Source organism: Nycticebus coucang, chromosome 16 (assembly GCF_027406575.1).
Source record: "Nycticebus coucang isolate mNycCou1 chromosome 16, mNycCou1.pri, whole genome shotgun sequence".
NCBI classification, from domain to species: Eukaryota; Metazoa; Chordata; class Mammalia; order Primates; family Lorisidae; genus Nycticebus; species Nycticebus coucang.
The window spans coordinates 56,843,001-56,858,777 of NC_069795.1; the positions used below are offsets into that span (position 1 = coordinate 56,843,001).

The 15,777-nt window shown below is 38.3% G+C and overlaps 1 protein-coding gene across 6 annotated transcripts in view; it reads right to left on the bottom strand.

Annotated features, from left to right (window-relative positions):
* CD47 (CD47 molecule) overlaps nucleotides 1-15,777 on the bottom strand; it is a 71,131-nt gene that overhangs the window by 42,405 nt on the left and 12,949 nt on the right. For 4 of the 6 annotated variants that reach the window (XM_053564479.1, XM_053564478.1, XM_053564477.1 and 1 more), the window contains exons 3-4: nucleotides 7,380-7,478; nucleotides 2,658-2,747 (exon numbers count right to left, since the gene is read on the bottom strand). In XM_053564479.1, coding sequence (XP_053420454.1) covers nucleotides 2,658-2,747; nucleotides 7,380-7,478 — 189 coding nt within the window. The remainder of the gene's footprint in view (nucleotides 1-2,657; nucleotides 2,748-7,379; nucleotides 7,479-15,777) is intronic. The other 2 variants (XM_053564482.1, XM_053564480.1) reach the window with 1 other exon arrangement.

A 15,777-nucleotide genomic window follows, 5' to 3' on the forward strand; every position in this document is an offset into this window, starting at 1 on the left:
AATATTTATTTACTACCTGGATAAATGTTTACTGATCTTCAGCGTACTACAGGGAAAGTAGAAATAACTCTTACATTTTAAAAGTTTAAAGGTTTAGATTGTCACCTGAGAACTTCACTAACTTACTAAATGATCTTAACCAAAATACAAAAAATATATAGTTGAGTATAAACATTAATCAGAATGCATATTACCTATTTACCTAGGAATGACAATTCTATATTGTTGATGCTAAATCTGATGCAGCATAAATAGTTGCTTCAGTAATCTGGTTACATGATTATTACAGGAAAGCAAGATCATAGAACACAGCTCTCTCATCACTGCTTCCTTGGAGGCTGCAGAACTGCATGGTGAGGATAACAAACATGGCTCCAAATGGGCTTTTCTAAGGCTGAACACATGTACAGAGAGAAATTCAAACTGGAAAGATAAAAGAAGAAAATCTAAATTCTCCAAAGTATAACTTTCTATCTTAACACTAAGATAGCCTGTTACTATCTGATTACTAAATAAAATATTGTATGTAAATGTTCTATAAATATTAAAATGCTATATGAATTTAAGGTGTTGTTAATATTAACATTCCCACTATTCATTCTTGAGAAATTAAAATAACACCAAAGTCATACTTCACAGATTCTACAAAAAAATAATCCTATGTTTTGTTTGGAATCAGGAAAGAGCCCAAATAGCGAAATAATCTTAAGCAAAAACAACAAATCTGGAGGCATCATACTACCAGACCTTAAACTATACTACAAGGCTAAAGTAACCAAAATAGCATGGTATGGGCACAAAAATAGAGACACAGACCACTGGAACAGAAAAGAGAACCCATATATGAAACCATCCACATAAAGCCGAATGATCTTTCACAAAGCCTCAGACAACAATATACACTGGGGGAAAAAAAAAATACACTGGGGAAGGAGGCCCTATTCAATAAATGGTTCTTGGAAAACTGGATAGCCACAGGCAGAAGAATGAAACAGGATCCATCTCTCTCACCAGTCACAGAAATTAATTCCAGACGAATCACAGGCTTAGATGTAAGGCATGAAGCCATAAAAATTCTAAAAGAAAATGTAGGAAAAAACTCTTTTAAATATCTACCTAAGCAAAGAATTTATGAAAAAGATCCCAATGGCAATCACAGCAACAACAAAAATAAATAAATGGGACTTGATGAAATTAAAGGCTTCAGCATAGTTAAGAAAATACTCAACAGAGCAAACGGGCAAACTACAGATTGGGAGAAAATATTCACAAGCTCTATACCCAAAAAGGGGCCAATAATCAGAATATACAAAGAACTCGAGCAAATTAACAAGAAAAAAACAACCCCATTAAAAAGTGGACAGAAGACATGAATAGCTTTCCAGAAGACGATAAACAAATGGCCAATAACCATATGAAAACATGCTCAAGGGTCACTTAATCATCAGGGAAATGCAAATTTAAACCATAAGGAAATGTCACCTTTCCCCTGTTAGAATGGCTTTTATTAATAAGTCAAAAAACAACAGATGTTGGCATGGATTTAGAGAGAAACATACACATGCTGCCGAGGGACTGCACATTAGTACAACCTCCCTGGAAAACTGTATGGAGACTCCTCAAAGACCTGCAAGTAGACCTACCATTTGATCCAGCAATCCCACTACTGAGTATTTACCCAAAGGAAAAGATATCATTTCATCAAAAAAAACCTGCACTCAAATGTTTATGCAGCACAAGTCACTATTGCAAAGATGTGAAATCAACTCAAGTGCTCATCAATTCATAAATGGATTAACAAAATGTGGTATATGTATACCATGAAGTACTACTCAGCCATAAAAAAGATAAATTAACACATTTTGCAATGATTTGGATGACACTGCAGACCATTATCCTATGTTAAATAACTAAAGAATGGAAAAACAAAACACCACAGGTACTTAATATTAAATTGAAAATAAGCAATGTGCACAGAGGGAAGTAAAACTCACTGGAAATAGAGCAAGGCGGAGGGAGGGCGAGGGGATGGGCAAAAACTTACCTGGCAGATATAATCAACACTCTCTGAGTGATGGGCATGCTTATAGCCCTGACTTAAGCAGTACAAAAGCAATGCATGTAACCAAAAACATCTGTACTCCTATAATGTTTTGAAACAAAAATAAACAAGTAAACAAATTAAAAGACCTCCTTCTTAGGACTTAGAACTATAGCAAATATGGGCAATAATATATATTTCAAGGGTGGCACCTGTGGCTCAGTGGGTGGGGCACTGGCCCCATATACTGAGGGTGGCGGGTTTGAACCCAGCCCCAGCAAAACTGCAACAAAAAAATAGCCGGGCGTTCTCGCGGGTGCCTGTAGTCTCAGCTACTCAAGAGGCTGAGGCAAGGGAATTGCCTAAGACCAGAAGTTAGAGATTGCTATGAGCTGTGACACCACGGCACTCTACCAAAGGCGACAAAATGAGACTGTCTCTTAAAAAAAAATATATATATATTTCAAAGAGATTATTAATATTCAAACTGCATATTCTTATTATATTTATCACAATAAAACTTCCTAACACAAGTTAGTTAAGTATTTCGCTGATAATTTCTCCTAAAAATAATAACTTCATAACTGAAACATAAATAAAAAGTAGAAATACTTACTTTTAATACCAAACTGTCCCCAAAACAGAAGTAGAGCAAAAACTGGGAAAATAACAATGAGAATATTTTCATTTGGAGAAAACCATGACACTGGGGAGAAAGAAAATAAAAATCACAATTAATATTTACTATTATCACTTTAAATCCTACAAATGGGCTATCATTAACAATAGAACCTCTATAAATTGACCTACCAGGTACTGTAACAAACTGTAACATACAGAGGTGGTCACCAAAAGGAAAGAATACTGATATGCACATGTGGGGCATGTCTGGTCTATGGAAATTAGGTCAACTTAAGAAGGTGGTCAATGGAGGTGGGTGGTCAACTATGGAGGTTCCATTGTATGTATTTTATTGTGGAGATGAAAATAAAAATAACTAAAGCCTTGACCTTGATTTTTACATATATTTATTATATACACACATATAAGAAACAAAGAAACAAATTATACATAATTGACTTGTATAACAAATTTTACACATGAAACAAAAAATAATAGTTATGTAAGTGTTTCTTAGGACATTTTCAGTAATGTATATTTTATAGAAGGCACAGTAGCTGGGAACAGGGCTCTGTGGCTACAATGGTTGGGTTTGAAACTACTCTAATTAACAATCTATATAACCCTGGCAATGTCTTAAGGCTGCTCTGTTTTTTAGTGAGGGTGTAACACAGTACTTAGACCTTGAAGGACTGTTGTAACTATTAACAAAGTTAATAAAGTACATGTAAAGTGCTTGAAACAAAGCTCTCAGCCCTTACCAAGTACTCAGTAAATAATAACTACAATTAATATTATATGTTTGTATTCTGAATATCTATATGTGTAAAATGCCAAAAATTTACCTTTAAGCAATAGTGATGTGTTCCTATAAAGACTGATTCAGAGTACCTAAAAGAAGCTGTTTCACTACATACCCTCTCTGTGACTAAGACCAAGCGAGACGAGTTCTACCTTTTCACTAACTTACTCTGCAGTAAGACCTATTACTGAATAGTTAGGCTTCAGAAGGCTTGTTTACATGTAAAGTAACATGAATGGTTTTAGGTTATTGAGGAAGTTGTTATTAAGTGAGTCAAATGTTAATTTTATTTTATTTTTATTTTTTTTTTATTAACAAATGTTAATTTTAAAGTGAAAAGATATCTACACATCCTATTTAAAGGAAAATAAGATACTAAGATTTAAAATAAGATTTGTTTTGAACTTAAAAAAATTAAATTGCATTTTATAAGCCCTTAAGCTCGTAATTTTAGCTATAAAATTTCTTCCCTAACAATAAAGCCAAGCGAATACAATGAAAGCATTCCCAAGTTTGCCTGGACAGGGGGCTGTGCTATAGCAAGAGCACTTCTGAATACTGTCATTTCTCTGAAATCAACACTTTTCATTCAAATCCTGCCCTGTTCTACCCTTCAGGAACAGTGGGTGAGGGACTTTGCGGCTTTGCACTCCATAATGATAGCCATGTATTTCTCGGGCTTATAATGTTAAATCCTAGAAAAATGTTTATATAAATCCCTAGAATGTACAAAGTTATAAACTCTATCTTAGGTAAATAAGATTTTCAGAATTTTGCATTTTCCCCTACACGTATAGAGACTCAATACAAGGTTATGATAGTCATACAACAGTATAGCAAGTGAATGGAAGACAATTTTTTTGATGCACCCATGCTTTTATGATCTCTACCAAGAGATAGATATTTTTGGATATCCTGTATCAATACCTGAATTTTCAACCATATACCTGAACAGCTTCCTATATCCCCCTCCAAAACTCCACTTCAAGACAATCTGAAATCCTATCAGAAAAAATTTTGTGAATCATGTATATGTTTTTTATATGTAATGCCCAAAGGATGTGGTAAAAGTTCTATGATTTAATAACTATGCATAAGCAATTTATTTCTCCTTATCCACTACCTTCACAATTTTGTTCAAAGTTGATATATTAACTCTTTAAATCCTCACAACTGTCATATGAGAAATTATTAACTACTTCCTAAGGTCAGGGAAACTGAAACACAATGAATCAAGGGTCTTAAACTTCTTAAATTTTCACGACCCAAGCTGACTCCTAATATCCTCCTACCCCACCTCCTACCGAACCTCCCCTCTCAGTTTTCCTCATTTCAGTAGTGGTGACTCCACTCTCCAGTTGCTCAGGAACAAAACCCTTAAGGATTACACTCGTTCTGCTATCATTAACAGTAGAACCTCTATAAATGGACCAACCAAGGGACTATAACAAACTGTAACATAGGGAGGTGGTCACCACAAGGAAAGAATACTTGTATGTATCGGTCTCTCTCATACACCACATAGAGTCCGACAGCAAATTCTGTCAGCTGTACCCTCAAAAGACAGCCACTATCTGATCTCATGCTCAAGATGAGCTGACAAGGAAAAGTTCTTTCACTGGCCACTCCCCCTGTGCAGCAGAACCATCTTAGGATATACTAGTAGAAATCTATTAACAGTAAGAGGTATACACCCCTGGTCTGACCACTCATTTTACACTTATTCTACAAGCACTACTGAAAGCCTACCATGGGTAGGTATCTCTCTCAGCTATTCAAAGTCCAGCAGAGAACAAGGCAGGGAGCCCTGAGCTTGAGGAGGAGCAGGGTTAAGGAACAGACTCTCTTGGGCAGAAAGGAGAGATTTCTGGAGAGAAACGGGAATACAGCCTCAGATGTGAAGGAGCTTGTCTTGTGAATACAGGGAAGAAGAGACGCCAAAGGACAAGTCCAAGGAACCAAATGATGATCATGGTGGCAGAGAACTTAGTAACATGAGATCAAATGGGAGGAGTATGCTAGGGCAAGATCATGTTGAGTCTTAGCAGCTTTTGTTTTTTTTTTTTTTGGAGGCAGTGGCTCACTTTGTTGCCCTCGGTAGAGTGCCATGGCATCACAGCTCACAGCAACCTCAAACTCCTGGGCTCAAGTGATTCTCTTAACTCGGCCTCCCAAGTAGCTGGGACTACAGGTGCCTGGAACAACGCCTGACTATTTTTCAGAGACAAGGTCTCGCTCTTGCTTAGGCTGGTCTTGGACCTATGAGCTCAGGCAATGCCTTGAGCCTCCCAAAGTGCTAGGATTACAGGTGTGAGCCACTGCGCCCAGGTGGGTCTTAGTAGCTTTTTAAGAGAATATGGATTTAATTCCAAGAACAAGGACAAGTGGTTGGAAGACTTCTAATAGGGAAGAAAAATTACCTGACTTATTTAAAATCTTTTCTGGCAGCCATGTGGAGAATGGAATACAGAGAAGACAGACCTGTCAGAAAGTTACAGAAACAATGGTAACTTGGAAGGTACAAGGACATGATTAACAAACGCAGTCCCAAGTTGAGCTCCAAAGGAAGATGACTAGAACAGGGATTCTGAAACCATGAGCAATGGCCAAAAGAACAGGGATTTTTATCCTAGAGAAGCATAAACTTGGAAGAAATAGTAAAGCCCTCCCAGTGAGTGAGAAATTACAGCGTAGCAAGTTTTAGCTTGACTTAAGGAAGAACCAAAACTGCCTGGTAACAGACCATGATCCTCTGGGAAGTAATAATGTCTCATCATGTCAAGCACAGAGGTAAAAAGTCTGAATGGCCAACTACTTGGGGCATGACAGAACTAATCTGTGAATTAGATGGTGAGATAAACTAGATGACCACTTAAGGACTCCAAGATTCTATGCAGAAATAAGAAATATAAGGGACATTTCAATGACAGAAACAGAGTGGGATTACAGAACAAAAAAAAATATTGTCTCAGTGATTCTTAACTCAAGTTCATCAGAAGCACTTCAGAATTTTCTCAAGCTTCACATATTCTCCCTTCTCACTACCACCCAAGCTTTTAATATGCTCCCTGATGGTAAGTAGGGGTGGGGGGAGATTGATGACCATGATTCTCTCAGTTTAAAAGCACTCTCCTGGAGTTTATCTCCGGTCACTGACATGAGTGAGTTAGCACTTTCTAGTTTGTTATGGTGGGGAAAATTTAAGAATCACAGAATTGGATATTTAAAAACCAACTGAGATGCTAAGGGAAAAAAATCCCCATCGTCTTATCTAAAACCACTTATATGACCATTAAACTACTGATTTGTTATGGTAGCATTGTCAGATGATGTCAACTCTTATTTTCCGAGGAAAAGTGAGATACGAATACTTCTCTAAGATCCCTTTTAGCTCTGAATTTCTATGACACTAAAAATAAATTAAGCTTAAAATGGGCTAAGAATAATATCAGATATTTTTCCTATCTTAGGATTAAGAAAGTTAATCCAGGAGTTCTGAAGATGGCCAACTGGAGCTAGCTCTCCACAGAGGCTCCTGTCCAGAAGGAGAGTTAAAAGACAGAAGTTTAGCAAGTAAGCTGATGGTTTGGAGATGAGCCAAGAGAAAAGGCTGAAGAATGCACATCAACCCTGCTCAGGTGAGCTGCGACCCCAAGGATACAAACAAAACGTACAAAATCCATTGTCAAGCAGATAGAAGTCCACTCCCCCGTGAGAACGGCTCGCAGTATTCTCCACGCAAACAAGCAAGCAGAGTTCAAACATCCTCCCATTTTATCTCATGGGAGAGACCCTCTAAAAGCCCTTCCCCTACTAGGGTGCCATGGCACTCTCCTACCAGGCATAAAATTGTATAAAACTATATATAGTCTCTACCTGCAATTCTAAACTCCCGGTATTCCCCTCCACTCTCACCCCGAGGTGTGGAAGTCTGTTCCCCATCGAGTCCAGAATCTTGGGCATTTTCTCGAGAGGTGTGGACAGGGCAAGGCCTCTTGCTGGTCTGTGCTGATTCTGCAGCATGGGGGTAAGAAGAAGACGGTCAACTGAGAGGGAACTATACAGAAGCGGCAGTGCCCCCAAGGCACAGAGCAGCAGCCACAGCAGCAGGAACAATAGGGCTCATACCCTTGGGGATATTCCAGACAGACACTCCCTGTCTCTCTGGGTAACCAGAGGAAGCCTGGAATCTTCTCCGGTGGCAGCCACTGGCAGAACAGATCTGGGACGAAAACACAGACCCCGTGAGTAAAGGGTATGCCTGAGGCAGTACTGGCCTGGGCCTATGGGGACTAGAATACGTGGGAGCAGAGATGGCAGACTCCCAGGGCGGGGCTAACCCAGAGGACTGCTTTACTGAGCCTAAGACGTACCCAGCCCTCAGGGGATCATAGCTGAGACAAAGACAGGCAGGCAGAGGCTGCAACTGACAGCTGAGTGTGAGCTCTAACCATGTCCGCCCCAACACAGCTGAGAACGGGCAGCAGCACAGACTGGGGCTGAGTTGCAGTTTCTGTGAACTCAAACAGCATCTGATCTGCAGGGGAATATAGCCGGGACAGAAACAAATTCTGCGAAGTTGTTCTGTTGTGTCAGCAACATCAATCAGGGGTGGGGCTGGAACTGAGTGAATCGCCCCAGCCTCCATTAAGCACCCCAGGTTGTCAGGCCTCACCTCCCCCTACCAGATAGTGGCAGAGAGCAGCGGCCTGGCTGAGGAGACACAGATCTCCCTGTGACTCAGAGCATCCCCTGGAGCATCTGCTCATTGGAGGGAACTGGGTCACAGCCCTGCGGGGTTCCCAGTGACTGGGTGTGACAGAGGCACAAGGTGGGGAAGGAGGTATCAACCTTTCCAGACTAATTTATTTGCTGGGTGGGTCCTTCTGACCTCACGGAGCACTGCAGGGAGTCATACTTGAGCTGCCAGCAGACCCCTGCTATCTAGTTGCCAGAGACATTTTGAACTCTCCCTCCTGAGATTGGTGCTGACTGGGACAATTGATTTGGACCTCTTGAACTGGGCCAATCACCCGAGGACTAACCAAAGTGGTACTCTGGGTGAGTGGTTATGGGAAGGTTTGATTTTCCTTTTCCAATTGTTGCCTGTGGGGGCAGGGCGGGGTGACTTAATTGCTGTTATTTCTCCACAGCTGAGACTTCAACCCAGAGTAACTGATTCACTAGGGTAGGACAGAGACCAAGAGAAAACAAGACAGAGCAACTTAACCCAACCTCAGCAAGCAGGCCCCCAGTCTCTCAGGCCATAGCACTGTATGGGTCCTTTCTAGGGGAAAAGGTGCAGACACCAGTCCCAGCACTTGGGCAAAGGGCTGGTTAATCACTACTCCAAGAGCCCCCAAACCAACTTTCTCCTAATCTGCTCATCTAGCCAAATGGTGTAAAATAATCATGGGGTGGAATCAGTGGAAAAACTCTAGGAATATGGCTAACCAGAGTAGATCAACCCGCATAAAGAAGGATATGGCAGACACAACTGAAGATCCCATTCATAAACAGATGGCTGAGATGTCATAAATTGAATTCAGAATTTGGATTGCAAATAAGATTAGTAGAATAGAGGCAAAGTTGGAATTAGAAATTCAAGGAGCATTTCTAAAGTTGTCTCAAGAATTCAACAAATTCAAAGACAAAATCACCAAAGATTTCGAAAGAAGAATTTGCAGCCCTCAAAGATCTGAGAAATACAGTAGAATCCCTCAGTAACAGAATGGAGCAAACAGAAGAAAGGATTTCTGACATTGATGGCAAAGCTTTTGAATGCTCCCAAACTCTCAAAGAGGAAAACAAATGGAGAGCAAAAACTGGACCATTCTCTCAGAGAGCTCTGAGATAATTCAAAGAAAACTAATATTCGCCTTAAATTATACGAATCCCTGAAGGTGACGAAGTGGCTTTGCAAAGCACAGAAGCTCTTCTTCATGAGATTAGGAAAGAGAACTTTACAGACATGCCAAGAGATTCTGAAATTCAGAAAGCAGACAGTTTCAAAACCCCAGCATGACTCAACATGAATAAGACATTCCCCAGGCACATCATAATTAACTTCACTAAAGTTAATATGAAGGAGAAAATTCTGAAAGCAGCCAGACGTAAGAAAACCATAACCTACAAGGGGAAGGATATTAGAATGACTGAAGATCTCTCTGCTGAAACCTTTCAAGCTAGCTAGAGGAGGATGGTCATCAACTTTTAATCTCCTAAAACAAAAATAACCTTCAACCCAGGATCCTTTATCCAGCTAAAATAAGTTTCATTGATGATGAAGAAATTAAACACTTCAATGACATTCACATGTTGAAGAAATTTGCCATAACTAAACCAGCTGTCCAGAATATTCTCAGACCTATCCTCCATAATGACCAGTGCAATCCACCACCACACAAGTAAACTCACTCAGAAACTTCTGATCAAATTCCAACTTCCACAGTGGCAAAAGGATTAAAAATGTCCACTGGATTTTCAACAAACTCGATACCCAAAATTCTACCAGGCTTATCAATATTCTGAATTAATGTGAATGGTTTAAATTGTCCACTAAGGAGGCACAGGTTGGCTGACTGGATAAAAAAAACTCAGGCCAAATACCTGCTGCATATAAGAATCTCACCTTACCTTAAAAGATAAATATAGACTCAGGGTGAAGGGATGGTGGTCTATATTTCAGGCAAATGGAAAGAAAAAAGCAGGTGTTGCAATTTTATTCACAGATACAACAGGCTTTAAACCAACAAAGTAAGGAAGAATAAGGATGGTCACTTCATATTTGTTAATAAGGATAATACTCAATACAATGATATTTCAATTATAAATATTTATGCACCCAACTAGAATACGCCTCAATTTATAAGAGAGATTCTAATGGACGTGAGCAACTTGATTTCCTCCAGCTCCATAATAGTCGGAGAGTTTAACACTCCTTTGGCAGTGTTGGATAGACTCTACAATAAGAAGCTAAGCAAAGAAATTTTAGATTAAAACTTAACCATTTAACATTCGGATTTAACAGAAATCTACAGAACATTTCATCCTAACAAAACTGAATACACATTCTTCTCATCAGCCCTCGGAACACACTCCAAAATCGATCACATCTTAAGTCACAATTCTAATCTCAGCAATTTTAAAAGAACAGAAATTATTCCTTGAATGTTCTCGGACCACCATGGAATAAAAGTTGAACTTCAGTAACAACAGGAATCTGCATACTCATACAAAAATGTGGAAGCTAAATAACCTTATGCTGAATGATAGCTGGGTCAGAGACGAGATTAAGAAGGAAATTACCAAATTTTTGGAATAAAACAATAATGAACACATGTATTATCAGAACCTCTGGGATACTGCAAAGGCAGTCCTAAGAGGAAAATTTGTAGCACTGCAAGCCTTCCTCAAGAGAATGAAAGAGAGGAAGTTAACAACTTAATGGGACATCTCAAGCAACTGGAAAAGGAAGAACATTTCAATCCCAAACACAGCAGAAGAAAAGAAATAACCAATATTAAAGCAGAATTAAATTGAAAACAAAAGGATTATACAACAGATCAATAAATCAAAACGTTGGTTTTTTGAAAAGGTCAATAAAATAAACCATTGGCTAACCTAACCAGGATAAATAAGAGTAAAATCTCTAATTTCAACAATCAGAAATGGCAAAGACAAAACAACAGACCCCTCAGAAATTCAAAAAATCCTTAATGAATATTACAAGAAACTCTATTCTCAGAAATACGAAAATCTGAAGGAAATAGACCAATAGTTGGAAGCATGCCACCTTCCTAGAATTAGCCAGAATGAAGTGGAAATGTTGAACAGGCCTACATCAAGTTCTAAAATAGTATCAACTATACAAAATCTCCCTAAAAAGAAAATCCTGGGACCAGATGGCTTCACATCAGAATTCTACCCAACCTTTAAATAGGAACTAGTACCTACATTACTTAACCTTTCCCAAAATATCGAAAAAGAAGGAATAGTACCCAACATGTTCTATGACAACATGTTCTATGAAGCAAACGCCAGGATTCTTCTACAAAACTCTTAGAAGTGATCAAGGAATACAGCAGTGTCTCAGGTTACAAAATCAACACTCACAAATCTGCAGCCTTTATATACACCAATAACAGTCATGCTGAAAAAACAGTTAAGGACACGATTCCGCTCACAGTAATGCAAAAGAAGGTCAAATATTTGGGAGTTTACCTAATAAAGGACGTGAAAGATCTCTATAAAGAGAACTATGAAACCCTAAGAAAAGAAATAGCTGAAGATGTTAACAAATGGAAAAACATACCATGCTCATGGCTGGGAAAAATCAACATTGTTAAAATGTCCATACCCAAAGCAATATACGACTTTAATGCAATCCCTATTAAAGCTCCACTATCATACTTTAAAAATATTGAAAAAAATAATACTTCGTTTTATATGGAATCAGAAAAGAACCTCGAATAGTCAAGACATTACTCAGAAATAAAAACAAAGCAGGAGGAATCACGCTACCAGAACTCAGACTATACTATAAATTGACAGTGATCAAAACAGCATGGTACTGGCACAAAAACAGAGCGGTAGATATATGGAACAGAATAGAGAACCAAGAGATGAATCCAGCTACTTACCATTATTTGATCTTTGACAAGCCAATTAAAAACATTCAGTTGGGAAAAGATTCCCTATTTAACAAATGGTGCTGGGTGAACTGGCTAGAGATCTGCAGAAGACTGAAACTAGACCCACACACCTTTCACCATTAACTAAGATAGACTCTCACTGGATTAAAGATTTAAACTTAAGACATGAAACTATAAAAATTCTAGAAGAAAGTGCAGGGAAAACTTAAGAAATCGGCCTCGGCGAATATTTTATGAGGAAGACCCCCCAGGCAACTGAAGCAACACCAAAAATACACCAATGGGACTTGATCAAACTAAAAAGCTTCTGCACAGCCAAGAACACAGTAAGTAAAGCAAGCAGACAGCCCTCAGAATGGGAGAAGATATTTGCAGGTTAGGTCTCCGACAAAGGTTTAATAACCAGAATCCACAGAGAACTCAAACGTATTAGCAAGAAAAGAACAAGTGATCCCATCTCAGGGTGGGCAAGGGAATTGAAGAGAAATGTCTCTGAAGAAGACAGGCGCATGGCCTACAGACATATGAAAAAATGCTCATCATCCTTAATCATCAGAGAAATGCAAATCAAAACTACTTTGATATATCATCTAACTCCAGTAAGATCAGCCCACATCACAAAATCCCAAAACCAGAGATGTTGGCATGGATGTGGAGAAAAGGGAACACTTCTACACTGCTGTTGGGAATGCAAACTAATATGTTCCTTTTGGAAAGATGTTTGGAGAATACTTAGAGAACTAAAAATAGACCTGCCATTTGATCCTACAATTTCTCTACGAGATATATATCCAGAAGACCAAAAGTCACATTATAACAAAAATATTTGTACCAGAATGTTTATTGCAGCCCAATTCATAATTGCTAAGTCATGGAAGAAGCCCAAGTGCCCATCAACCCACAAATGGATCAATAAATTGTGGTATATGTACACCATGGAATATTATGCAGCCCTAAGGAAAGATGGAGACTTTACCTCTTTCATGTTTACATGGATGAAGCTGGAACATATTCTTCTTAGCAAAATATCTCAAGAATGGAAGAAAAGTATCCAACGTACTCAGGTCTAATATGAAACTAATTTATAGCTTTCATATGAAAGCTATAACCCAATTATAGCCCAAGAATACAGGGAAAGGGGAAAGGGAGGGGAAAGGTGGGGGCAGGATGGGTCGAGGGAGGGTAATTGATGGGACCACACCTAAGGTGCATCTTACAAGGGTACATGTGAAACTTACTAAATGTAGAATATAAATGTCTTAACACAATAATTTAGAAAATGCCATGAAGGCTATGTTGACCAGTTTGATGAAAATATTTCAAATGATACATAAAACCAACACATTGTACCCCCTGATTGCGTTAATTTACACAGCTATGATTTAATTAAAAAAGAAAAAAAAGACCGCAGGTTCCCCAGCCCTGCTAAAGTTTTTAACGATAATATAAACTTTCATTTGTAGAAATTTATACAGATAAAAATTGAAAAAAAAAAAAAAAAGAAAGAATGTTAATCCAAGGGCGTTCACATCCTCCTTCTCTCCCCAAACTATAGATGATAACTCTGTCCATCACTCTCCCCTATTCTTGTTCAGATGGAGTGGTTCCCAGGGAAATGAACTTCTTGCTAATGGAAAGGCAAAGAATTGGTGTTAAGAGGGTGTGGCCTATGAATGTTTAAATTTTGCTTCCATGCTTAAGTGTTATTAAAACCCAGAACCTCATTTTTCTTATCATTCATTTTTCTTGTACACAAAAATAGGACAACCTGGAAAAAAGATCAATTTAATCAACTATTCTCCTCCAAATAGACACATGCAAACCTCCACAAATGCAGAGAATGTTTCGACCAAAAAATAAGCAAACAAAAAATCACAATAACAGTTACAACACTAAAATTCAAACCAATTTTTTGTTTGATGTTATAGATGGAGATGGCTTTTTTGGTATGTTGACATTGCCAGGCAAGAGTCCTGTTATTTAATCAAACCCAGAATTTAAGGTGACCCCCAAATCCCTGTACCTGACATACATGCCATTCTTAATTCCCTGGCATGGGTATTAGACTATGAATATGTTGGATTGCATTTCCATTATTATGGTATGTCACCTGGCAAAAGGAAGTTTGCTGATGTAATTAAGGTCTCCAATCAGTTGACTTTAAGAAAGGAAGATTATCATTGAGGGAGAGAGGGCTAACCTAATCAAGTGATAGTCTGGGCTCTTTCTGGCAAAATAAATTCAGTATTTAAGAAAGATTCACAAAAGGATAATTCTCTTTCACTGGCTTTACATGTGCAAGGGACCATGTTCAAGTAATGGGGGCAACCTCTAGGAACTGAGAGAAGCCTCTGAAAGACATCCAGCCAGCAAAGAAACAGAGATTTCAGTCTTACAAACATGAGAAACTGAATTCTGCCACAATTATGAGAGGTTGGGACCTTAAACTCCAGATAAGACTACAACCTGGCTGACATCTTGATTTTATTCCTGTAAGACTTTGCTCAGAGAATCCAGTCCCACCATGACCTAATAAATGGTCAGGGGCTCCCTGGTGGTAAGCAGGGGTGTGGGGAGATGGATGTCCATGATTCTCTCTAACTAACTCAATAAACAAATAGTTTTCAGCTACTATGTTTGTGGGTATGTGTTATGCAGCACCAGAAAACTAATATAAGGGTCCTTTATGTCATCATTATAAACAGTGTAAATCATGTTGATAAGGTGGAATCACCAACTCTGCTGAACTCAACACTTTAAATCAAAACTCTGATATCTTAGACAAAATTAAAATTAAAATTTCCAAGTTTTTGCATCATTAATAATAGAAATAGAAATATGAATAATAAATTTTATGACTACTATTATTTATACTTACTATTCGGTTACTGACAAGGTGTTTTCACAGAAATCATATATTATACTGGTAAAAATACTGGGTTTTATGGACAGTAATATCTAGGTTAAAATCCTGGCTGTTACTCTGACCTTGAATCTCATTTGCGTCCCCATTTGTTAAATTGTAAGACCTACATCTATCTCCTAGAGCTTTTGAGAAAATAACAAGACACAACATACATAAAATATCTGGAATGTGTTCAAATAAAATGTCATTTTATTCTTCTTATTGGTACTGCAATCACTTCCTTGGAATCAGGGTTACTGTCTGAGCCATTATAGAACTCATAGTGCCTAGCACAGTGCCTGACACACAGTAGGCATTCAATAAATCTCCACTAAGAGAGATGCTACCTTATTTATCTCAAACATTCTGTGATGAAAATAATATCCCCCAGTACTGATAAGAATCTGAGGGCTAGTTTTTTTCATCCAAGCTTCATTAAGCTAGAAAATGATACAGTATAGAAAAAACAGCTTTCTAAATTCAAGTCTGGTGCTCTTTGCATAGTACTATAGTATGCATAGGTGCCAAAGGTATATAAAACTATATTCTGCTGTCTTCCATGTATATCTTACTGTTTTCCTAGTGTTGCTCAAGAAGTAAAAAAGAGGGGCACACACAATGGTCACCATTACCTGCATTCTATTAAGTGGAATTCAGTTCCCTATTGAGTCATTTCTATTTCTCACTTATGCTTGTATCCGTGTAATCTGCCAGAAAGCACAACCTAGTGAAAATGGTTTCTAATGCCTATCTA